We start from the raw sequence: 25909 nt of genomic DNA on the forward strand, positions 1-25909 counted from the left end.
CCCGTCTCGGAGGGCTCCGATTTATTTATAAAATTGTTCGTTAAGATGAAAATGCCGTTTTACAGTAATGCACGTGCACAGTGCATGCTAATTTATGATTTCATTATTATTAATTCACAGAAAATAGAATTAGTTAGTCAAAAAATGTGACGACACTACTGTACTCTCGTCTGGTATCCAAGGATGGTAAGTCCGTATTATTTTATCGCGCGTGCTCAAAGCTGTATAGTCTGTAGTTTGTATTACTCATTGTTAAGGTTAACTGACAAAACCGAAGAGATGTTAGAAGAATTCCTTACACAAAAACACAATATTTATTCGAGAAGATCTCTATATTTGATAGTCGCGAATAATTTCACAGGAATCGAACCGTAAATGCTAGACTGTCATTTTCAGTATCGTTGCGAGAGAGCGGCAGTACCTTAAATGAAGACGCTTTGTAAAATCGATGTATTAAATTATCCATCATAGTATAACGATGACTCTGATGGAATTTCGTATCCCAATCACTAATGAAAATGTTGAACAACGCATATGGAAGTGCATTGACCTGTGAAATAATAACACGCAGAACTTTTTGACATTAAAACAACGGTAAATGAGCAATTTAATGAAATCTCATAATTATTTTCCTCAATCATAAAGTTAGGTACAGTTAGCGATAAGACTGCTCTCAAGTTTATTATTCTACACGAAATTAAATGTACACTGCATTTTCATTATCTTACCCTAAATTATGGCTCTCCTAGACATGCAGCGTTTAGATTGCGGTTGAAATAAATACTCATAAATGTTTGAAAATTTTAATAATTTAAGAATTAGTTGTACAACTTACATAATTTTAAATAATCTAATACTTAGATATCTAGGACAAAGATCAATTTTCCGCAGGCACTGTCACATTAATATCATTATTTAAATTATACCTCCAATAGGTTTACGCCTTGGGATAAATCTGGAAAGTCGCAAATTACCGAAAGTTTGACATTTATATGGTACGGCAAAAATAGTTCCTACGACGCCCACTAGAGGCGCTTATCGGATTTGTCTAATACATTTCTCGATTTCTATCCGGTTGTCGATAGTTGATAGAGATAGAGAATCACTAGAGAATATTATTTGTGATATTATTAAAATCTCTGTATAATAAAATAGTATTTCCAGACATAATTATGTCACTTTTATTCCGGTCTAAACTATTGTGCACATTTACCCTAGTGCAATTATATCGTTTACAATATTTTCTTCACTATTACTTATGCCTGGCTTTATAAATACATAAATTGATTGACCTAATTAAGCCAAAAAACAATCCTAGTTATAATAAATTAAAATATTTGTCCAGTCTTTCTTTATCGAACAATAGTCGAGCTAATACTTGATGTCTTCATTCCATTGCTGGTTATATATTATGATAACCTCTTGATTATTGTTCTGTAGCCTCTCTTGCCGGCCTTGTACGTCATTTCGTAAAGATGTCCCTTGTCGTTGTACCAGCGCACGGCGCCTGCGACGTCTAAGGCTGCGTCCTTGGTACCCGGTTGCAGTATTGCACCCTGTTCATTACGTGATGAGCCATCAGTAGCATCGTAACTGAAATTAAGTAGAATAAGAATTAGTATAATACTATTAAAAGAGGCAGATAATAGCAAAGATACAACTCTTTACCGAGAAAAATGGAGATCAGAGTGAAAGGCTATTTATTGTCCAGCCTTGAATTTGAAAGTTATAGGACTCAGGTTTCTAGTAACAATATCTAGCAGACCGCAGGACTTTAAACACAACATATAAAATGTCAAAATCTACTGCGAGATTCTTGGCAGTTTTTGATTTTTTAAACAATATTTCGAGTCATTGCTGTTTATTCAATGGATAAAAGGCAAACAGTCTTGTAGCTTCAAGCTAAATAGAAAATGTCAGGCGTTTGTGTCATATCTATTTATTTAAGTACTCGAAGATTTAATACCTAATTAAGTAAGATTTTTTAATACAGGTCAATAAACTTTACAAACTTTAAAACCGCTTCATCGTTGTTTAAATGCTCACCTACTAAAATAAAAACCCAAAATGATATAGATGATATCTAAATACTCAGTTCTTCTCTTAAAATCCCCAGTAAGATGGGTTTTGTAGAAACTGTTGTGTTACAAGGTCTGAATGCTAAACTAGGTAAGCTATTTATTTATAAAAACATATTAATATTATAAACACTTTAATAAAACTTTGATGAACTAATCCGCTTACTAATTACTCAATATAATGAAGTACTATTAGCGAAGATGTTTATTATGAGAATTTGACATTCAAATCAAGGCCTAGAACATATAGGTAAGAAATACTAAAATTAAATATATTATTGAACAGTGAAGTCATTAGATGTAAAATCTGGGCAAATGTGGTACTTTGTTCAACAAATTGTTTGTATGCGGACTTCAGAATGTCATCCCAAGAAATCTTCAAGTATTTATATAGTTATGAGTTTATCGATAAAACGTTTGCAGCGTGAATTTATTCATATTATAATTACACGTGTCTGAACAAACACAAGTCATTATAAAATTACGTCATTCAGAAAAAAAGCTTCAATTATGGTGATATTAAGAGAGTGGGTACGTTTTTGGTGGTATGATGTAATAGCCTAAAAATGTGTTGTTTTCATAGGATATACCCATATTAGCATACACGTGAGCGGTCGTCTATTTAGGTAAAGTTCAGGGAACTTTTTTTTAGAGAATTATAATTTTATCGAATTATTGAAATAGTTTTGCGTCTTAAATTGTTATTGATATCATCTAACCTTAACATGAAAAAAATACCGAATACGACTAGAATTAGATTTATTTTTTATTCGTGAGTTCGCTATTTAATTTTAGGAAAAGCTTATTTTAAACGTGATAAAGTTAGTAATTATAATAAAAATCTATAGATATGCTATCACACATTAATTAATAAACACGATAACGATCCGACCCGATTTATAAAATTCATAAATAAAAATGAAACTTGAATTTAAGAATTTTGAGGCCCAGTAATGTGCCATTCCAACCTCCAGGTTTCAAGTTTATGTGTACAAGAGAAAATCAGAAACGAGTCCCGTAGCGTCGACAAAAAATAAACAGGCCATTATCTTATTGAGAGTTAAGTGAAATTCGACATCGATGGCGCTTTCGGAACAATGTTGTTCTTATAAATGTAAGTACAGCATAATTTGGGGCGTGTGCTCATACAAGTAACGGCTTCGCAAGGGTATTGGAGCCGCAAACGGACATTCAACTTGGAGGAGGCGTACCGTATATTCCTTTTTTTGTTCCCCACATGACAATGTTACTGTACGTTTTTATTGCTTAATGTGACATGACGTTAAATGTTTTTGAGATAATGAGCTTATAATAGTGATGCTTGATATCCGGGTTCGATATGAGTCTGACTCATCGTTCTGTATTATCAATGTTTATATCATCTAAGAACGTCTAATATAAGCTGATGTATGTTTTCATGTCGAACTTAATACGAGTTTCTTATTGTCAAATGTCACGATAATATTTAAATAATATTACCATGATAACGGTACGAAGTCTCATCATAAGTTCAAATAAAAACGTTAATAATTTGTCATAATTTTGCTGTACAGTTTTAAATAAGTGGGCTATATACGTGATTGGTGGTATGTCGGGTCATATGTTTATTGTGGGATACAAATATATGAAAGTGAATGATTTGACTAATCAGTGAAATTGGTGTTTATTGGAATCCCTAACTGCCGAATTATGTTTATTTACAGGTGTGTTTAACGTGATCCTTTATGTGTGAAATGACAAATATTTAGGGCAATATAGCAATATATTATGGCGATTTGTATATATAAAATTTATGTTCACGCAACTTGTAAAATTTATTATAAAACCTTTGTTCCGCTTTTGTCTGTTATAAAAAAGAGGTTGAATACAAACAGTTCTTTTAGATAAAGCTATATTTATGAATATAGTTTGCAGAATTGTCGGTAAAGGTAGGTAGGTAGGTAGGTAGTAAGTCAGCTGTTTTATAGACAATTCTTTAAACTCTGCAACTCGATTATACGAGCAGCGAGTATTATTTTAAATAGACTGTTAAACCCCATAGACAGAATATGCCAGTATGATCTATATCTATTACAAAACCAAATTTGTTTATACCAAGTAAAAAAAACCATTTGATGCAATATCTATGAAATTATGAACGTCATAGATTTTCACGTGACCACTCGTGAAACCTTGATATTATTAAAGGTGTTAAAATAAATATTCTACGAATGTATAAGTATTTGCATAAAATTGCATTAAGTTGTCATAATAAATTCACTTATTTGGACTAATGTCAAAATAAACATAAATGTATTATTAAACAGAATTAATGACGATAGGCCGACTCGTTCATCTTGAATTTAAAACAGAACAGTCGATAAATAAGACCATTTTTGAGTACTCGTGATCAGCCTGTATTTATCTATTGCAGATGATTAAGGTGGCGTCAGGTAGTGCACTTTTATTCGTGGCTCAAAAGGCCTATGCAAGTTTCAGTACGATTTTCAGTACTATACAGGAACTAATTTTATAGAGTGTCTTGGAAGTTAAGATTAATATTAAGTAATCATTTATTAATTCCCATTAAATCAAAGCGATCATATCGCAAAACAGCGCTATGTATCTATGTTCGCATCTAAAATGTTGTATGTGTATGTTACTATGTTTTTAAAATAAATATTACGAGGTGATAGCTCACTTAAATCTGTGCTAAATGTATGCAGCTGACCGGCCAATTTCGATTGTTATAACACCCGCCACTATTGAAAGTGTCGTCGTTATTTGAATATAAATAGTGCCATAAAAATCGTGAATTTTTTACGTTTAGAAATATATCTTTACAAAGTTTAACCAGGGAAAATTTATTCAATAAATGAAGTATTATTTAATAATTTGTAGACAATAATATTTAGCGCCACAAGTACCATAATGAAATGCAAATATTGTACCACTTCGTATTTGTCCAATAGCAATGCTTATAGAGTGCACATGATCTTGTATGACCTTACGTTAGTCAAATGCAAATAAATACGCATAAAGCAAAAGCAGGACCGCGCATGTCACGGAAGACTGATTTTTTAAATATTTGCTTTCCAAATAAACAGCGGTTTAGTACCTAGGTTGATGGTGAAGCACGTATTCGGATTATCAGGTTACACCTGCACACGTAAGGACAATATAAAGCCAATTTACATAAACATGACATTCCGCGGTGTCCGCCAAATATTTACTTCGGCGATCTATGTGATGAGTGACTCAGACGCGTTTGCTTTCCTTTTCGTTTAGTATTCTAAATGTATGTTGTCATTTTATTTGTGTACTTTAACACTATCCTGTTTTTGTTGTTTTAAAACGTGTCGAGGATGTATAAGACATTAGTGTTACATTAACCCTTGTGTAATAGCTAGTTAAAACGTATTATTTCGTGATAAGTTACGTGATAAGTTGCCCTGTTTACAAGTAAACTAGAAAACCAAATTAGTACATTAATATAAATTGCACGTCCTACATGTTGCTCACCGCGATTAAATAGATCTGTTTATAGGACCGCGGCTAGTGGTTTATTCAAAATCTCAGCGAAGCCTTTGCCATGTTTCAATGATTATTGGATTCGATGCTAAAATTTTAGAAACGTATTTACTACACATGATAACGAGAAAATATAATAATATTTTAAAATATACTTCCTACTTATGTAGCGTATGTATTGGTATTTAATATTAATGATATACATGTAAGTTACTTTATAAATTTAAGACTTGTTTTTATTGGCACGTGACCATAAGTTTGAAGGAGAAGTTTGTACAAACGCGCATGTTTAAGTGAAACACAATTGGCTAAATGTCAAAACAATAAAATAAAAATAAAACAGTTCACAAAACAATAAAATCTATTCTTCTCTATATAATGTCTCTGATATGAAATATAATAGACCAATCTCCAGACGAAATATTTAATAAACTTGATTAATCTTGATTTAATCTTTCTATCATATTAAAATGGTTCTTGTATAGACCCGTCTGTCAAAATTAAGACATCAATAGACTGATTTATTGAATTAATATCACGACCTGTGTTGTGTTATTGATTTTTCATACAAATTGTATCATAATTAAATCGTGTAAGTCGGTAAGTGACTGAAGATAGATCAAAGACTGGTCTAAGATGTGGGCGGACCGGTTTGACAAGATTCTCCGATTGTTTCTATCAAAATAACAAGCTTTGATTGAAGAATGTGATCTAATTTTTTGCGTGAGTCAATTTATAACATAATTTATGATGAATGAAAGGCTATAATTTATAAGAAAGTAGTTTTCATGCTAATTATTTTAATGGTTGAGGTGCGGTCGCGATGTTAGCTTGTTTTGCAATGTTAAGTGACTGTGTGACAAAACATAGGCCGTGTCATATTTCAGTTTACCTATACTTGGAGCTTCTGACCGTGGCGCGTAATAATGCAAGAGTTTATCCTGCCTTATTATTAGCTCCTTTGAGTAGATTTCTTTAATGTAATGTAAATTTGGTAAATCGGAATTTAGGTATAAAGTGATGTTTTTTATTGATTTGTAAATGATAGTTGCTAAGCGTCTGGTATGTTTATCATGGGCGTTCAAGAAACTAGCAACAGACGATATAATTTCTAGGCGTTTTTTTTTTACATGGTTTTATATTATATGTTGTAGTCTGCTATTGATTAACAAAAATATGAAAAGATTTTAAAATTATTTTTGAAGGAATAAGATGTTATTATAAAATGATCGTCTATTATTTAATCATCGTTAGACGAACACTTTTCTACGCAAAGTCAGAGAGTCAAAATATTTAATTAGAATGAATAATTTATATAGTTAAAACATGGGATACGTCTTCATATAGTTATGATTTTGCCGTTAGAAATATTTTTATTTTTACGGTTAATTGTTTGGAAGTCAATAAATTTTAGTATAACTCGTAAATCTAACTGAAATCGTTTCTTTCTTTGATGCACTGGCTCTAAACAAAATGAAGTCGTTCTGTATTCACATTCTTTAAAATAATTTTGAAGCGGGAAAGGCTGTGTTGATAAATCTGTGGTATCGAGAACATGAAAAAGTTCATTAACCTCACGTGATAATTGGTATTACACATGACACATATCCTTGTTATTTAATGAATACTTCGCTTTAAATAAAATTACGATTGTTCGTTTTTTTTTATTTTAATGTATACAAAGTATAAGAATTAAATACCCCATAATTCATATGTTCAAAGTTTATACGAAAATATTGTGATTAACTTGTTTATCGTTAAATTAATGACTTAATAAAAAATCCTTGTGTGTTTTCAATTAACTACCGTTTTCTGTATGTTTATATACTTTCGATATTAATCGCGCTGTCATTTGATTTATTAAAAATACGGTAAATTATTAAATTTTTGAGATGTCCGTATTTTGTTTGTGCCCCATTGACAAATTACTAAGACTCATGAACTGCCGAAATCAAATCCTAGATAACATAATCGAGTTTTACTCGATTTGCCTAACTGTAAGGATCTTATTGAAAAAAAATATAGGTTGGTACTAAATGTATTGGAATTCTTTTTGGAAACGGTTACAATAGAAGCTTACTCTCTTTGTCATTTGAGGTTCAGATTTACAGGTAAAAATTGTGTTAAATTTTTTGGGCATTTTGTAATTGGGAATATGCACGTTGGTAAATATTGAAGTTACTGTTGGAATACATTAAAATTTCGCGTGAAAGCGCTGACAGGATTAATACTTGTTAAAGTGTCAAATATATATTTAACACTTTAACAAGTATTTGCCAATAACAAAAAGGTTCGGGTAATTTAAATATTTACGGAGTAAAAACATGTTTCTGTAACACGCATCGATAGATTTGAATTTTTTGTATAAATGTTATAGAGTCCCGGATTGCAGTTAAACTTAACGATATGTATAATATATCCTCTATAATTTGCTCTCCAGATAAACCTTTTCTTGCTGAAATCCGCGTATTTTTTTTATTCATAGGCTATTTAAAAAAGATTTTGCGTCACGCTAAAATATTTTTGTTATGCCTTAACCCGAACTATCGGCTCTCTGGAGCGACTTTCATTAAAAAAAGGAACTTACTTGTATCTGTAAGAGTTCGGCATGTTGGATGTGTCAAAATCGTATCGCACGATTTGAGCTCTCGACTGGTTATCAACCGCGGGACTGGCAGCGAACATGTGCACCAGCAGGGTCGATATCACGAACTGTAATATTATCAAAACGATGCATTAAAATAATCAATTTTACTTATGCACAATTAAGGTCCTTCCACATACCAATGAAACCCGTTCGTACAAATATGCACCTCCCAAATTAACATACTGATAAGATTGTTCAATTTAAAGAACGCTTACTAACATCTCTTTCATCGTGAATGCATAAGCATTTTGCTATAACTAGACGGATTGATCAATGAAATTTTATGGTGTGCAATAAATGGAATAGTGTATTTAGAATATATGTAGAAATTTCAACCTTGATCCCAAAATAGCAAGCTTTTGAGTTCATCACAACAATGTTTTTGTTTTGAAATGAAATCCGTACGTTTATCGAATATTCTTATGGCGATTAGATACATGTTAGCGACCTTCGTTTTGTCGTCAAACATAATATATTAACTTTAACAAATAATATGTTATTAATATTAGTATAAGGTACATCTAATTATACAATACAGCTACATATTATAATACAACTACAAAGTATAAATTGAAAAATATTTTGATTCTCATAAATGACTTGACTGTATAAGGATCACAATGTGCAATTAAGCATTAGAAATAATTTATTTATGAGCTATTAGTATCGCACAATCTTTTTGAAAAGTTTGTTTCTGCCCATAAGGGACGATTTCAACACATTAATGATATAGGCATGATCACAGAAGGCGTGGATGCAGCAAAGGTCAGAACCTGTTCATCTAGCGACATCAAGTAAATCTAAACATTCATACACTAGTCGTAGGTTTTTGCAACATCACATCTTCGCCGGCACCGCGCAATCACAGGAGGTCGACAGTTCGAACACTCATTTATCGGCACAATTTACGATGCAAATTTTGACACTGTTTGATTGTATACCGATAGACGCCACACGTTGAAACACACAACTTGGTACAATAATTACCAGAATGAACAGCATCTTGTCGCGTTTCACAGATGACAAAAGAAGCAGGTGACTTCCTGGACAGGTTGTAGTCCGAATGTGCTAACGGTTTCGCAAGATCTCCTTATATATAAAGAGTGGCCGGTGTGTGCGCTTGGTGGACGCATACAAGCGTGCGCTGTGCTCCGCCTGCGCTGAAACTGAGCTAATTCTAGCTAACTATTAAGAGATCGACACATGAATGGATCGAAGATCACTCGGATGCTACGTTACAGTTCTGTGAGTAACAAGGTAAAACCCGACCTATACAAAGGCACAATGGACAAAGACTGAGCATTTAAAGTAATATGTTTGAACACTTTTGTTACAGGAACAACCGTAGAAAAGACGGTTTTCTTCTTATGACTAAGTGTTGCTAACTGCGACAAATTGTACTTGGGTAAAGTAGTACGAGTACGTGTGTGGTGTCATGTATATACATGGGGTCAGAAAAGTGGTAACGATTGCAGTGGTGGGGCTTTAACCACTAACAGGTTGCACAAAAGCCTAGTGCTGAATTAGAACCTAGGATATTGGGTAACTGGAGAAATTGAATTACACTAAATCGGTATCATATACATACTTAATCTATTCGAAGTTGTGAATGAACAAACATAATTGTTGGAGTTGAATTTTATAAGTGCACTATAATGCTCAACAGGTATAAAAACTATTGAACATCATCGTCTAAATAAAGATGTTTTATAATTGCTTAATCTTTTTGCCGGGAAACGAACTTGAAGACGTCCGAATTTTCTCTAATATTAGTTACAATATACAGCAACAGTATAATACAGATGTTTGATTTAAATTTATTATACCATGGTTGACAAAATCTTATCGGCAGGCATTTCGTTAATTGGGAGAAAAGGATATATTTGAATAAATAACAGGCCTTATCCAGTACTCCATAACTCGTGTGCTGATTACACTGAACACCTTCACAAAATTTACAGTACAAGTGGATAACGAGAACCGCAAGTTTCCATTATTATGAGTGAGTTTATTAGCAATTTTTGCTTTTTTAACTCAAATGCATGTAATTGTCGTTGATCGTGGCGTGCATTTAGTTTATTTATTTGCTGTTAACTTCTTTATTATAACGATATCCGTGTACATGTTTATTACTAAAGTGCAGGTTATGTCGTATAAAATATGACTAAAGGTTGATTTTTATTTATTTTATGCAACATGAACGAATGGAGGGATATCAATGGTTGATCATTAAAATGAAAACAGCTACGTAAATAATCTTATGTAGGTTTATAAAAAATGCATGATACTACGAGTTACAACTATAAGTAATCACTACAAATTGCTATACATATAAAGGTACTTGTAGTTGGTGAAAATGTCATATTTGAAAACATAAAACCCTATTTCTTAAGTTTGCTTGAAATGTTTTTCTAACTACGTTTGCGATGATCTAAGTCCGATATTTCTAGATCAATTTAATTCACCATCTATTATCTTAAGCATATCCGTGTTAGCGGACAAATTGAAGCAATTTGTTTTATTGACGCTCATAATTAAGTAGTGCAGAATAACATAATAAATGCTTTTATAAATATATACCGTAATAATTGAGCTGATGAGTGATCTTTGACTTTGTATGACTTTTCTTTTGAGGACGTTCACAGAACTGATGGCAACAGAGATATGGTATGTATCTTACTAATATTATTGCGAAAGTTTGGATGTTAAGATATTCGAATGGATGCTATTTACTTAATTACGTTATAGTACTTATTGGATTTTGATGGGTACACATAAAGTTTATATCCTGGATAGACAAACTTAAGACTTAATGTCCCGGTAAATCTTTCTATACGGACGTTAGTCGTGGGCTAAACTTAGTGGCTTATAAAATGTAGAAGTGTCAAAGTCGTGCAATATGTTAATGTAAGTTTCATAATATTTAATTAACAATCAAAAGGAGCAAGGTCGATGCTTAAAGACGATTAAATATATAATAAATCTAACATTTTGTAATAGTTCATCTAAACTATACATATAAAATATGACTAAGATAAAAATAGAAAAGATTCTGTTCGTGTATTATAATTTCAGAAGTTTGTGATTATTAAGAATACAAAAATACGAGTGCCACTTTTAATGAAGGATGTATTGGTCTTGTATTTATAAAATACAAAGCTAAACAATAACACGAGCAATTATATTTTAATAGATATAATCAAAAATGGTATACAGTAAAGTGATACGTCTGTAGAAATCTCTTTTTAATCTCTAGTCTCTCTTCTTTACTAGACTTTAATGAAAATTAGCTTCAGAAACTTCAGTTAACCTTAAAGGATGCAAAGACTTGCGGTCAATGCTACATCATATAAAAATAGATATCACCATTAAAATGACATATTTTGCCATCAAGTTATTACCGCTTAGTAAACAAATTGCATATATTTGATCGTATATATTCATAAAATGACTTTGTATTCACATAAATAATATAGTTTTGAACATTTGCTGATATATGTACATGCGATTGCTTATTATTAGTTTTTGCAAGACATTGAGGTCGTAGGTATGTAGAGATTATGCAAAACTGACCTATGATTTTCTGGGTTGCGTTTCAAACGAGTGTCATAAAGATCTTAGTTTTTTATGTTTATTCTTGTTTTGATTGAAGTGTCATCTATTTTATGAGCCACTTACTCATAGATCGAGTTTTATAATTTATTAAAAAAAAAAGTTCATTTTAATATATTAAATTATAGCATTGACTCTCTTTTCCATTCATTCTCTAGGTCTAAGGTAGAACAATACGGTTTTATATCAGCTATTTAATAATTATGCATATTTTTTGTTAAATCGTTCATTTCTTTGACTAGTTAGTAATTGGGTAGTTTTATTATTCTGGAGTCTAATGTCTATTCTACGTGACAAAAATAATAAAAATATCTGACGTTAAAACTAAAACAAACTGCACGTTTGGCGCAGTGGTTTAAGCGGTCACCTCGCCGCAACAACCGTAGCGCCGCGTGTGGTGGGTTCGAATCTCACCCGGGACAAATCTTTGTGTGATGAGCACGAGTATTTGTTCTGAGCCTGGATGTTAATGTATCTATATAAGTATGTATTTAGAAGTATATAAGTATGTTTATCAGTTATTTGGTTACCATAGTACAAGCTCTGCTTAGTTTGGAATCAAATGACCGTGTGTACGTTGTCCAATAATATTAATATTAAATTAAAAGCGTGTCAATAGTATACATATACAAAGCTTAATAATACAATCAAAGAAAATAATAGTTATATTGTTATGAGACGGTCATAAAACTTTTAATTTATAGACATATTGGTATTTCACATGACTGATATTGATATTACTTAACAATGGAAGCTTCACTGAGGAATGTTCGTTTGATAATTAAAATTCATAATTTATTGAATAAATTAAAACTTTGATTATAGAATGTAAAAACTAATAGAAAATTGCACAACTTATAATATATAATTTTTATAGAAGTAATTTATAAATCATAGCAGTCATTATGATGATAGAATGATTACTTTGAACCAATAACAGCTTAATTGTAAATATCATCAGTTCTGATATCATCAGTAGTCGGAAACCAAGCAGTTAAAATCGCTATATCTGTGGGAAGTTATAAAAACGACCCTTGCTCACCGACTGTAAAGAAATTAACAAGCTTATATGAATAAAAATAACATAAAAAAAACTACAACAAGCTCAATTTTTTTATTTGGCGTGACGCATAGCGCCATAGCATATCAAATCTACGTATTAGGTCGGGGAAAAAGTATTTTCGCATTATAGTATGTATGAACTTGTAATAAAATTTATTTGGCTTCAAAAATCACAAATAAGTACACGAGGTTTCTTCCAGTCAGCTAGTGAGGTATCCAAATATCGAGCTATTTTGTGTAGAGATAAGATTTTATTTCAAGATCATAGTCTAATTTCGGAAATATGCTAGGCACCAGTACTAATTCGAAATGCTTCCGATTTATCACTCTATAATATGTTAATGAGTAATGCAGAGTCATCATCCGCCTACCAAATTCGCTAACCACAGTATACCCTTATTTGGTCGCCGATGGAGTCTGCTAACATTTTAGTTTTCTTAGAAAAAAACATTTAGCACGTTGAGCAAAATAAAATATGTCAACAACTGTAATAAGTAATAAGAAGTGGAATGTACTTTCACATAGTAACTTATAAAGATTATTTGTATGATAATCAGCTCTTTATAGGGAGACAACTTAGAAGAGAGCTTGTATGCAAGATTCACGGTTGGCGAAAGTACACAAAATGTAGAATTCTGAAACTTCTTTGATTTGTAGGCTTATGCAGCCGACAGTGGCCTGTTTGGTACAGCTACTTTATATTAAATAAACATAGAATTATTAATTTTAATCTAGACAAATCATGCATGCCTAGACTCTTTATTAAGTTATAGGACTATAGTAAGTGCTGCCCAAATGCTTATATTGGAAGATTTCTCAAAATGTTGCAAAAAAAAATTAAAATAAATATTATGTTAAAGGTACACGAACCCATTTGAAAGTTGTATTTTTATTCAAAATTATAAGTACATGTTAACTTAATTAGAATAATGCTTCTGGGGAATTTCAGTGCATAACATGATGACGCCATCTGATAAACGTAAGACGTGTTTTGCTGTTCTAATGAAAATGTTAAATAATACGTCAGTACAGGATCTCAAGATGTACTGGAACTCAGTTATGATTCAGATTTAAAGGATATCACGTTGCAGAACACGAAGCTATAAATCCTCCTGATATTACAAGTTATACATTCGAAAGTTTGTATGTGGAATGTTTATAACGTGGATTAACCCATATGATACTCTTTACTCCGGGATAGGTATTACAATCCGGTCCGGCAGATCCGATAATCTGACGGATCCAGCGTGTTTCTAGACCTACCGGATCAGGAACTGACGCAACGGATCCGGTGCCGGATCCGGGAAACCTCTAAATTTTGAAAAGATAATAGTACCCGTGTTGAGACTGAAAGAGCCTTCTCAGCCGCGGTTTATATTTGTAGTTTCATTAGAGTACATCAAAGGACGAGACTTATAAGATCATATTAATAATGTTGTTGTCTAGTTTTTGTACGAAAATATTAAGAGAGTGTAATTAAGATGTATGCTTAGTTATTTCGTCGATGATTTTGCAACATTAATTAATAGTTTTTACGAGAATTATCATGAATACTTTTTGCTTTAATCATTATCTCATTAAATTGATTGGGTTTTAATAACTTTGACTTTGGTCATTAGGATGCAATTTCTGTTCTCGAAATATCTGGCTTTGTAAAGTATTTTCGTTTCAAGTCCCTGTTGGGAAATCTCAACGAGTTATGTATAGTAGCTCTTTCTCATTTAATTCATTAGGTTCGTATGCTCTCTTAATAGTTGGTTAAAGACACGAAAATAACGATGATTTTCGCCAAATTTTCTCGACATTCATTAATCGAATCGTCCAGATTTACCCTTGCAGATACCAGCTCATTTACTTAAGTATTATAATTATCACAATAGCTGCCAGAATGTTGACAAGCTCTTGACAATCATAATTCTTGTATAGAAATTGGTTTGTCCATAGAAATTGGTTGGTGACTCTTGCCGTCCTCAAGTGAGTTAAAAAGTTTAAAAGTTTATTGATTAAAAATACAAATTAAATGTCGGTCCGTTAACAGAAGTTACAACGTTGAATATAAAGATGGGTAATGATGAAGGGTAAGTTATTCATCCAAATGGTGTCGCGTATACTTTCTCTGATACTTTACGATATTTATTATCCGTGTTCACAATACAGAATGAGGGAAATGAGGTGAAAGTTTACTATTCGGGTTTTCCTGTTTCACTTCGAAGCTTTTGTGTGACATTATTATAATATTTTGCACGCCATTAAATTACGTGGGCTTTTCAAATAATCACCCACTTAAACTCCAAAATTTAATTAATATAATCTATAATTTGGGTCTTATATTAACAGATATATTTTTCAACATTTCATAAATAAAAACCACTGGTTCGGAAAACGTTAGGGCCTTAAAAAGACCTAGTGATCATCTCACACATAAGTGTGATACATAAACGTTACACCTATTCCAAAATATTTCTCCATAATAGAGGGACTTTTATTTTTATTTTCGCAATTAGTAACTATAATAAGAAAATAGTATGCGTCTTCTACAAAATTGAACCTTATAAAAAGTTTACCACCGAATTTAGCTGCTTTAATATATGCCATAAAAATACTTTCACGATTACGTTTTTAATAAATAAGTTACAAAAATAGGAAGGTCGAGCGTGACAATATTTAAATGTGAGATGTGTAAGATAGGAAAAATTTGAAACATTCACATGTTGACGTCATCGCTCGAGTTAATTCTAATTGATTTATCAACGATACATTTTTGGTAAATGACGAATTTTAGTGTGTTGAGCTTAAAGTTGATTATTTATTCTAATCAATGAAATGTAGGTATCTGTGAAAGGGTAGAAAACACTACATAAGATTACATAATATAATTTTTCATTTTCATTATGTTCTTTTATAGGTTATATAGAAATTCTTAATATCCCTACATTGCATTATTGCAGGGATATCAAATATTTTGTGTTCATCTAATTTAAACACGCTACATTATATTTAATTTTAAACGCCTGCAGTGTAAGCAATATGCAATAGTCGACGAACATAGTCTTGCTGTGGTATTATTCCACGAAAAGCTATTTACTAAAAACCTAATGTATTAAAATTTAATAGCAACTTTATTCCTCGTCAACTCTATTGAATAAAACACATTAGGATTAACATTAACATCGGGTTTTCACGCCTAATTCATACATTGATAAAGATTTAAATAAAAAACGATTACCTAAAATACTTATAAGTGATACTTTTGTGTAACTTTACTATATGATAAAATCTTAAAATAGCACATAATATATGCTGAATATGTCTAGTGCTTACGTAACAAACCATAGATATTCTAGGACACTGGTTCAATGTTACAAGCGAATCGTTGACCGCCCACGCATAAACGACCGGCATAAAATGGAAAAACAAGAAATTCAGTTTCTCCGATCTACATTTGACAATTTCTTATTATGAGCATTTAATAATCCACGTGCGGATCGGGAAATTGAAGAATTATTCATTGAATAGGTGCTTAAGATCGTTCAGGTATGTAAGGATGCATCGCGATGGCTCCCTTCGCCGTGAGAACGAGTAATAATTAGTTCTAATACACACTGAACTACGAAAACATAATTAATTGTCAAAATTTGACATCAAACATTGAACTAACTATTTAATTAAAGTCGGTCTAATTTAATACCGGCATTTGATTTGGCGGAACTGAATTAATGTCAGTCAGAATTAAAGCTGGTTTATTCGGTCTTTAAATTTGCGGCAGTACAATCAACGATCAATCAAAAGTGATAGTAGTAAATGTTTACAATGTACATATCAGGACAAGTATCCTAATTAATAATAACGACTGCGAAAGCCAATTTTATTACAGTACTTTCATAATTCAGCGGAAATTGGAACATTGTTATTGATTCTTAAAATTTGACAACTTAGTAGAGAGCCTTGGCAAGCAATTTATTTTAATCTTAAAATTAATTCTTCAGTATATTTCCAAAAGAAGCTATATCGAACAGGCCACTGCCAGTTGCGTTGCCTGTTGGCCACTAGTGTTCTTGATTCTAAATTTTATATGTCTATATATCTACATAGCTGTTGGCTGTTGGAGTATAATACTAATCTGTAGCAGCTATCAGAATGATTTTCTTAAAACGTCAATAGAAACTAAAATGTATGACAAGTTAAAGGTGAAACTGAACAGTAGCTCTACCATGAGTTGGCAACTATAGTCTCCCGCAGACACTGTAGTTAAAAAAATGTATGAAAACTCGAACAGCGCCTCTAGCGGATAGTTAAGGTACCAACATTGCTACCATGAGTTGCCATAGTTAGTAACGTGTAGTTAAATTAAACAACAGTGAATGTAGATTGGCTTTGTCGTTCATTCTTTCCGTACGATAATGGTACCATGAGTTACGAATTTGACAGATGCTGTAGTAACGAACTATTACTATAGTAGTTACGGCACTCACCGACTTTTAGCTTCGTGAGAGCGTATTGTTTTACAAATTATTGAAGTTATTTTCCATTAAAAAATGTTCGGTAGAACAAATATTGGTTGTGATATGTTTGAAACTGCTGCATTCAAAGATGAACGACGTGAACAAAGACATTTCAAAGTGGTATGCGGGAATTAAGTGGAAATCCCCCCAATCTCTCAATAATTGTAAAACAAAGTTTAAAAACTATATCGACTAACAAAGAAGTGTTTATAGAATTTTGTGATTTATTATGTCAATGTCAACACACGGGTTTAAAATCATCTCAAAGAGTTTCATTAGCATCAAAGGTAAGCCTGTTAAGCTTACCTTTGATTTGTATGTATGTATTTGTATCAGCGTGTTGTTGGGGAGGCGAACCATTTTTTCCCAAGAGGCCACAAGGGTGATCATTGTAAAAGTTACTTCAGCTTTAAACCATGCAGTTTTTGCAAACATGTTCATAAAGTTTCCTAGGACGCGGCTGGAAAGAGGATTATTTAAACAGAGATGAAAATAAAATTAGTTGTTAATTAGAATCCTTGCACTGGCACTAAAACGTAACTGAGGTGTTTTCTATGGCCCGGCTGACAATAAACAAAAAGCAATAACACAAAATCAAAAATACACGAAAACGTCCCAAATTATATGTAAGCGACGACTTCTTATTTTTGTTGGTTAATACTACCATATCAATTTGAAACGTGTGTCGTATTTTCTCTCTGTCTGTTTTATGTGAATAGAAGGAGATAGAACTACAACACTCAAGCTTAGTCAAGTTACAGATTGAATGTTGACATTATGTCGCAAAACCACAGATTAAAAATCTTACTACGAATGATATAGTTTTAACTATAACGAGAGTAGTTAACGTCAAAACAACTCATGGTACGAACATTTAAGCCCACTGTTGTAGTTGCGTTCTCACGTTAACTACTCTAGTTAAGTAAGATGATTTAACTACGCCAACTCATGGTAGAGCTACTGAAAGAGCGTCTTTAAACTGTTTATTTCTTCTAAGTAAATAATAAAATATCACGGATGTCTTAGGAATGTTTATTACACTATTACCTTCTTATTGCTCATAGTTTTTCCTGATGATGTAACCATATTTTCCTAAAGTCATTAAATAAAATACATGTAGCAGTCATAAAAATAAGACAGACTAATGAATTCTGCTTTCTGTATGTATTTGTACTTGATTATAAATCGATTCAATTTATGCATTTCGGACATACAGGATTCACTTGATTGAAATACATAATTAACGGAATCAAACCGGCTTTACTATAAAATTTTCATTAAAAATGTTGATTGCAAAGTGTATGTATGTAGGTATTAATCTTGTATGAGAGTAAAAAACTAACAATATATTGTTTTCACAGATTTGTTTTTTTACAGATATTTATTATTGTTGCGATAGTTGATTGCGATAATACAACTCAAACTTCACACACTCAACCTACAAGAACGTAAGTAGATAATCAATTAACTACGACTTAGCTTCAAAGCTAATGAATAAGTCAGACAACCTATCTGCTGGAAAAATCGGTCCTTATTCTTTTTATTCCGATCCCATCATATAAGCCAACATCGTTGGTACTATAAAACGAATAGCCATAGATCGCTTACTATCGGTATACGTATTTCGTATCTAAGTTGTGTTCAGCAAATTTATGGTCACTATTCAGTACATTGCTGCTTTGCCGCAACTTGTTTATCACTACAATCTAAGGGAGAAAACAATGTGCAGCATAATGGCTTTGGAATAGTTGTCGGCTAGCTTAGTAACTTATAGTTGTCAATGGTGAAGGTAAAGTGATATAAGCATAAGTAGATTTTAATATAATGTTGACTATATTCTGATATAATATTTTTCCAGTGATGGCAGCATTAAGAGCAACACAGTCAATGAAAATAATAATCAAACCAAAAATGATTCCATTAGCGTACGCAATTTTCTTCACAAGCAAATGTAAGTTGTGGAGTAATTGAATAAATAAAATGATTGTATTCTATAGCCTAAAATACGTAGAGTTATTAATAAATTTATCTACTAGTTTCTTAGCTAGTAGACGCTTAGTTTTTGTGTCCTTTTTAACCAACTTCAAACTAAATCAGGAAATCTATAAATAGCTAGACTATTTATAAAATCAAAACAGGTTTCTGTATAACTTGCGCTTTTTAAATGAAGTATATCAGATTCGGAGCAAATTGCGTTTCCAGGTATTCTTATATCCCTTTGTAAAATGGCGTGACTATACAAATTCACAAAAAAACTTGTAATGAAATCTTTTCTCTACACAAAAAAGCTCGATATTTGGGTACCTCAAGAGCTCACTGAAAGAAACCTAATGAACCGTGTACTCATTTAATTTTGTAGCTTGAAGCCAAAGAGATTTTATTACAAGTTCATACATACTATAACGCGAAAAGACTTTCCCCGACCTAATATAAATATAAACATTTTTTTTTGCAGAGGAATTTCATCCAGGAATAACAATGCATTAATAAACGCTACTAGTAGTGAAAATGTACCGTTGAAACGAGCAGTTTTGATTATAAATCATGATATGGCACGTCAATACGGAAAACGAAAACGATCTAAAACTAAGACGGAGAGTCTTTTATACGAGGAGTATAATCCTGATGGTTCAGTGTTCTATTCGTATGCGATGTCTAACCTCGATGATGTTGTCAAATTCTTCCAAGCTTATCTTGAAACCGAAGTTTGTCATGTAAGATGTGCCGATTAATAGAATGAGATGTACTAATAGAAAAGTATATTTTCATTTATAACCTACATCGCTACCTATCCATAATATTGACATCGTTAATGTAAGTTGGGAATCTTAAACCAAGTTAACTCAAAAAGTTAGAATCAATTATGTTACACACAAAAATATCTTTTACAAAAAGCTCCTATTTAAAATATCCAAGCAAAATGTGGTCATACTGTGTTTAGTCACTTATTTTATTTTACAATTTAAGAAAACTTACAGCTAACAATTAAATACAGTAGATAAAACATAGCAAATATTAAAACCAATAAAAAGATTTCACTGATATGATAGGTATATATATATACTGATTACAACATTAATATATCACAAAGTACATAAATAAGTAAATAAATTGGTAAAACGTAACAATATTAAATAGCAACAACGAATAAGAAACACTGCGTTATTAACTTAAAAAACAATTTAAACACAGTGTATTTTTAAGTTTTTTGCTACTCTTATTTAAAAGATCAATGTCAACGTTCTTGCATGCTGCATTATAAGTGCGGTAGCGCGATTCTGTTCAGTCGGTAATGTCGAGTATTGACATTTAGAATGTACTGCCAAAATGTTTCCTACGACACCCGTCAGAGGCGCTGATAAGATTTTCATACGAAAGGAGATCGGCAAATTTCGTACAGCTTAAAGTTTGTGTTGTTTCGTAACAGAATTTGTACCACTTATTAAGGGGACTAAGTCACTTATTTTTATCTGGGAGTATTATTGTTAGAAGTCCGGATTAATAAGAAAGTATTTGTTTATTTAAATAATAATTTTTGGTCCATGGCTTATATTTGTTGACAACTAAAGAAAAAGAAAATCTCATGAGACGTCACTTTTCGTCTGACGTCTACGCATCCGCCAATTTGCTGTTGTTTTGAATTGTGGTTTTGACAGCATCTGAGCAATTTAGCGAACTATCGGGGCTTCTAAAAATGGACATTACTTTTACCTCCCAACTTTTAAAAATATAAGAATTTTAAAATAAGCTTGTCTATCATATTAGCTACCAATTAAAACAAAAAGTAAACCTAAACATGACATTTTATAAGCTGTACGAATTCTTCATATAAACCTGCCGTTCGCCTTTCTCGACGACAGGCCGGTTGTTGGTGGTCGATAGTAGTAGGGAATCGAGCAACTGCTTGCTCTGATTAAAAAAAAAATCTGCTTGTAAGTGGTTCTTACTGCAGGTGTATCTAGTAGGTAGTTGAGATCTTCTTAAAGTATAAATACTTAAACCAAAAATACACGATTCACATTTAGCTCACCTTTACCAATAATTTGATCTCAGTCAGGTAGGCTTAAATAACTTACATTAAAATATTTGGATTAACGAGTTTTATCCGAAGTTTTACGACACTTTGGTCAGGCAAATCTTTTTCCGTAGGTACCTGAGATTAGCCTAAATAACTGAACAGGTTTATTTTTAAATTTAATATAAATAAATACGTAAAATCTTCAGTTTTTGAATAATTTTTAAGTATCCTTAATTTAAGACTTTTAAGACAAATCATGATTTGTTGGGCTAAATATCACGGCAAATATAATGCCTTAATTATTTTAGGCTCATAGACCCATAAAATAAGTTATGGCAATATTATTTTAATATTGCCTAACTTCATATTATACAACTGAGCCTGAGGATGTTTTAAGTTATATTATTATTTTTATTGCCTTATGCATGACCGCGTAGATACAACTAAAGTTGCTTATTATAAATGTAAGATGTAAGCAGAGCTTCAATTTGGTGCAATACTTACTTATACACTTTTGAAAAGAGAATGTAAATGACGTCAAAAGGTTCTCTGGAAAATCCTACAACAAGCTTTTGTATAACTTTAGTAGTCTAAACGGGTTCCTAGTAATAAGGATAATATGCAAATCACATGATAAAAGAGTTAAAAGTACTCTCAGTACCTAGAAATATTCATATCATTTGTCTCTTTGTAAATGGATAGCCGTTGATCTTGGTTTGGTACTTATGTGCAATTAACAGTCGCAAAAAACATGTCTAAATGAATATTCCAAGAACATTACGAACAGGAAACTGGCTTAGTTGTTCATTCATTCGTGGTTTGATTCAGTGTCGAGTTGAAACGTAAACAAACAAGAGGCTCTAGATATTAATATTTAAGCTCATTTCGCAAATATAATTTATACAAGTTAATTGTAGCTTGAAGTGTCGTGAACTTTTTTTAATCATATACAGAAGTTTAAGTGAAATAAAATGGAGATGGCATTCGCAAAGGTAAGGGACCAGTTACACTAAAAGTTTATATTTAGAAAATATTTTACGATTGTCTCGAAGGTTCGTTCCAGTTGTAACCGATTTTGATGAACCTGTAATAATAAATAGGATTATGTCCTATTTTTGTATGTATGTTTTAAATTTTTCCTTAGCACAGGGACTAGTTAGGGGGTGGTCTTCTGTCAATCAAAAGTTACGATCATAGCAGAAATGGTTTTGTTGATTATAACGATCAAACGGGGATATTTTGCACGACATTTTAGCGTACATACATAATTATGTGATGTGATTTGATATTTAAAATATCCTGAACTAATTTTATTGTTTGTATTTTCTTAGAAATATTCTACAGCCATTAATAAGTTCTCTTTAAAGACATTTATCCTTAAAAGCCTGTAGTTCTCATCGCAGCTGTCATGAACTACTTACTCGATAATCGTAGGTCGTGATATGATCCTTAACATAGCGGTATTCTTACAAGTTTAACATTCGAGGTCAAGTTACTTTGAGCAACAGGTTAGGTTACTATTTGACCCCACGTTGACCGAAATTTTACTTGAATACTAATACAATATTTGATATATCGATCAAAATAAAGAAATCTCCACAATATTTCGCAAAAAAACCGTATTTTTTCTTTTGAAGATGATTTCTATTTAATGATCTATTATTGTACATGTATATACAAAGTGTGGCTTGAATACTAATGGACCTTGTACTTTATTTTTCCATTTAAATGAATACAAGTACATACTTTTTACTACATAAGTTTGTTATTAAGTTTTTGTCTCTATTTTCAGTTTATAATGGCATGTGCGTTGTGCGGAATTGCTACAGGCATCTCTATAAATTACGTTCATAGTGAAGATGCCAGTTTGAAAGTCAAACGATCGCCTGGAGATAGCTTTTCTTTGTTCGGAATTGGAGTAAGACCACCGTAAGTAAATCGCTACTCATACACTACTGAATCCCTTTTCTACCTTCACTGTAGGATGTTAAAACCCGGTTACTGAGTTACATTTAAACTCATATAAAAAAATGCTATTGAAAAAATAAACTACTGTTAAATGTACTCAAAAACCGAGGGTAAGTGCATCACATGTAAAGTTGCTAAATCATCTATTTTAGCAGCTTAGTGTTGTGTCACCATATGAATCGATAGTAAAACACCGGTACATAAGCAGTCTCATGTCTTCATAAAGTGCTTAGACTACAGTGCAGTAACCTGCAAAAACTAAGAATATCAGAATTTTCCCACCATTATTTCCTTTCTGCAAATTCTCTCAAGAATTTTTTGTCAAAACTGGTGATTATTGCTTATAGCTATTTATTTCTTATTTATGCTTCACATTCAATATTGAAGGTCTTGAATTATTTGATCTGATAAAGTTTTAGTGTCTGAAGAAAGCCGTTTATTGAAGTTGACAGTGGATCGTTCTTATATTATACTAGTTAAACACTGAAAGGTTGACGTTTTGACCAGTGAGCATAAAATATCATTTTTGTTGGTCCAAGCCGTCCAATTAGTGTTACATCCTATATCTGATGTAAGAAGTAACTAATACTAAATAGAAATATTGTCATAGTATCCAGCTATGCACTAATTGGGTTTTTATGATCACTTCTGCATATTTACAGTGCATTTGCTGTCACGCGATTCAAGTACAAAGGTCGTAAAAAGCTAGTTAAAGCATAGCAACTACATAAGTAATTAAGTCTCATACTGATATTATTGTGTTGCTTCTTGTAAATTATAATGCCGCAAGAATAATTTTCATTCATCGTCCAATAATTCCACAATAATTGTTGATATAATATGACCGTGTTAAACATATATTGTCTTTACCTTTGCTGATAAAACTGCTTTATTATTGATTTTCAGGATTATGTTATGTATTGTTAATGGTAACATAGTGTTACATATTGCTTTAATTAAATAAAATAATGGATCCAAATTCAGAGAATTCAAACCTCAATATTCCTTTTCCCCGTACCTTACAGTTATAGTACCTGTAGTAGATTAAATTAAATGTCTTTAAAGGTAATCTAACTAAATGTTTTCACTCTCGTTTCAGGTCCTTCTCACCACCAAATCCTATCCCGAGCGCTCACCAATCGCTGAACAGTTTCGGCAACTTATTCACACCAGTACTTGGTACACGAAATGGAAACAACGGCAACATCTACAAACCTATTGGAATACAAAATAACCCGACTAATTTCTTATCCCTAAGAGGTGGTGCAACTAATCCACCACAATCTTATAACCAAAATGTAAACGAAAACGCTCCTACTACTGACGTTCGAAAACCTTACAATCCTAATGAAGATAATCGCGGAGCAAACTGCGCCAATAAGAATTCAGTTGAATATAGTACAAGAAGACCAGCAACAGTTGTCAGCAAGAATCCTACTGAGGCTTCAAATAATGCTATGTACGTTGACGAAACAGGATCTACCGTGAAGATTGACAAAGCGGTGATAGACGGAATATTCAAAAATATAAATGATAATGTTATAGACAGTACAACGGAAGATCCTTCTACTGATTATACAACCGGTACTGAGGATTATGAATCTGTAAGTATTATAATACTAATTTGGCTTATAAACCACTGATATTTTGTTTATGTCGTTATAAAATTTCAAGGCAGTTTGGAGGATAATCCGATATTTACGAGTAGTCAATGAGTAAACAACTTATTTTGACTACCTACTTGACTGGTCTACGTGACTGTTGATGACGAAGTCCAGGGTTTGATTCCTGGGTCGAGTAAGGTGATTTTTGAATTTCTCTTGGAATTATCTCAATAAGTAGCGTGGAATGATGTAACTTTGTAACTCAATGGCAAGCCTCTCTTCTCTCTCCAATACTCTCTTTTACACAGGACTCACTAGAAAATGGAGAAAACGTGAGCGTTTACTTCAAACTTATGTTTTTTTTCTTGTTTCTGCCTACACTTTGGAATATGATCTAGTTTTTTTTTTCACGATGTTATAAACAAGTAAAATTTTAAATAACTTGTTTATATGCTATATAAATAAAAATATTTTAATAATCAAACAATTTATCTCATTTTGTTTCAGACTACTATAGATGAACTACTGCGTATCCCGGCACCAGTTGTTGCATCACTCCTTGGCTAAAGATTGCTGCAAATTGCAGCATTAACGCACTATTATACTATATTTTCTATATTGCTTCTTATAAGGAGACAGAAATAGGATTTAAGTAAATACTGACTTTAGTTTCAAGTCCAAAAGGCCTCAAGGGCCAGGCACCTTTTGTTCAAATGGTGTGATAGTTTATAACATGTCGATTTTATACTTTTTTATTGTATTAAGCTTCTGCTAACTGCTTAGTAGTGTAAGATCTGGTAAAACTATTTATTATCATTTAGTAAAGAAAAACAAACAAAATAAAGATGTATCAAATTCAATCCCACCCAATCTACCCATTTTATCAGAACTAGAAACCAGCCTGAAAA

The 25909-nt window shown here is 32.0% G+C and overlaps 3 protein-coding genes across 3 annotated transcripts; 2 read left to right on the top strand and 1 right to left on the bottom strand.

Annotated features, from left to right (window-relative positions):
• Positions 1-789: 789 nt before the first annotated feature.
• LOC142973353 (flexible cuticle protein 12-like) lies at positions 790-9397 on the bottom strand. Its single transcript, XM_076115005.1, has 3 exons — positions 9223-9397; positions 8176-8300; positions 790-1593 (listed from the first exon to the last, which is right to left on the bottom strand). The coding sequence occupies exons 1-3, from the start codon at positions 9235-9237 to the stop codon at positions 1410-1412; spliced, it is 324 nt and encodes a 107-aa protein (XP_075971120.1). The 5' UTR covers positions 9238-9397; the 3' UTR covers positions 790-1409.
• Positions 9398-18584: 9187 nt separating this feature from the next.
• On the top strand, positions 18585-20160 carry LOC142973354 (uncharacterized). Its single transcript, XM_076115006.1, has 4 exons — positions 18585-18718; positions 18789-18859; positions 19270-19362; positions 19867-20160. Exons 1-4 carry the CDS (start codon positions 18695-18697, stop codon positions 20141-20143), a joined length of 465 nt encoding a protein of 154 aa, XP_075971121.1. The 5' UTR covers positions 18585-18694; the 3' UTR covers positions 20144-20160.
• A 1953-nt stretch (positions 20161-22113) lies between these two features.
• On the top strand, positions 22114-25841 carry LOC142972959 (uncharacterized). The gene is made up of 4 exons (XM_076114426.1): positions 22114-22421; positions 23222-23358; positions 24497-25001; positions 25509-25841. Exons 1-4 carry the CDS (start codon positions 22401-22403, stop codon positions 25566-25568), a joined length of 723 nt encoding a protein of 240 aa, XP_075970541.1. The 5' UTR covers positions 22114-22400; the 3' UTR covers positions 25569-25841.
• Positions 25842-25909: the final 68 nt, after the last annotated feature.

This window comes from Anticarsia gemmatalis, chromosome 5, assembly GCF_050436995.1.
Source record: "Anticarsia gemmatalis isolate Benzon Research Colony breed Stoneville strain chromosome 5, ilAntGemm2 primary, whole genome shotgun sequence".
NCBI lineage: Eukaryota > Metazoa > Arthropoda > Insecta > Lepidoptera > Erebidae > Anticarsia > Anticarsia gemmatalis.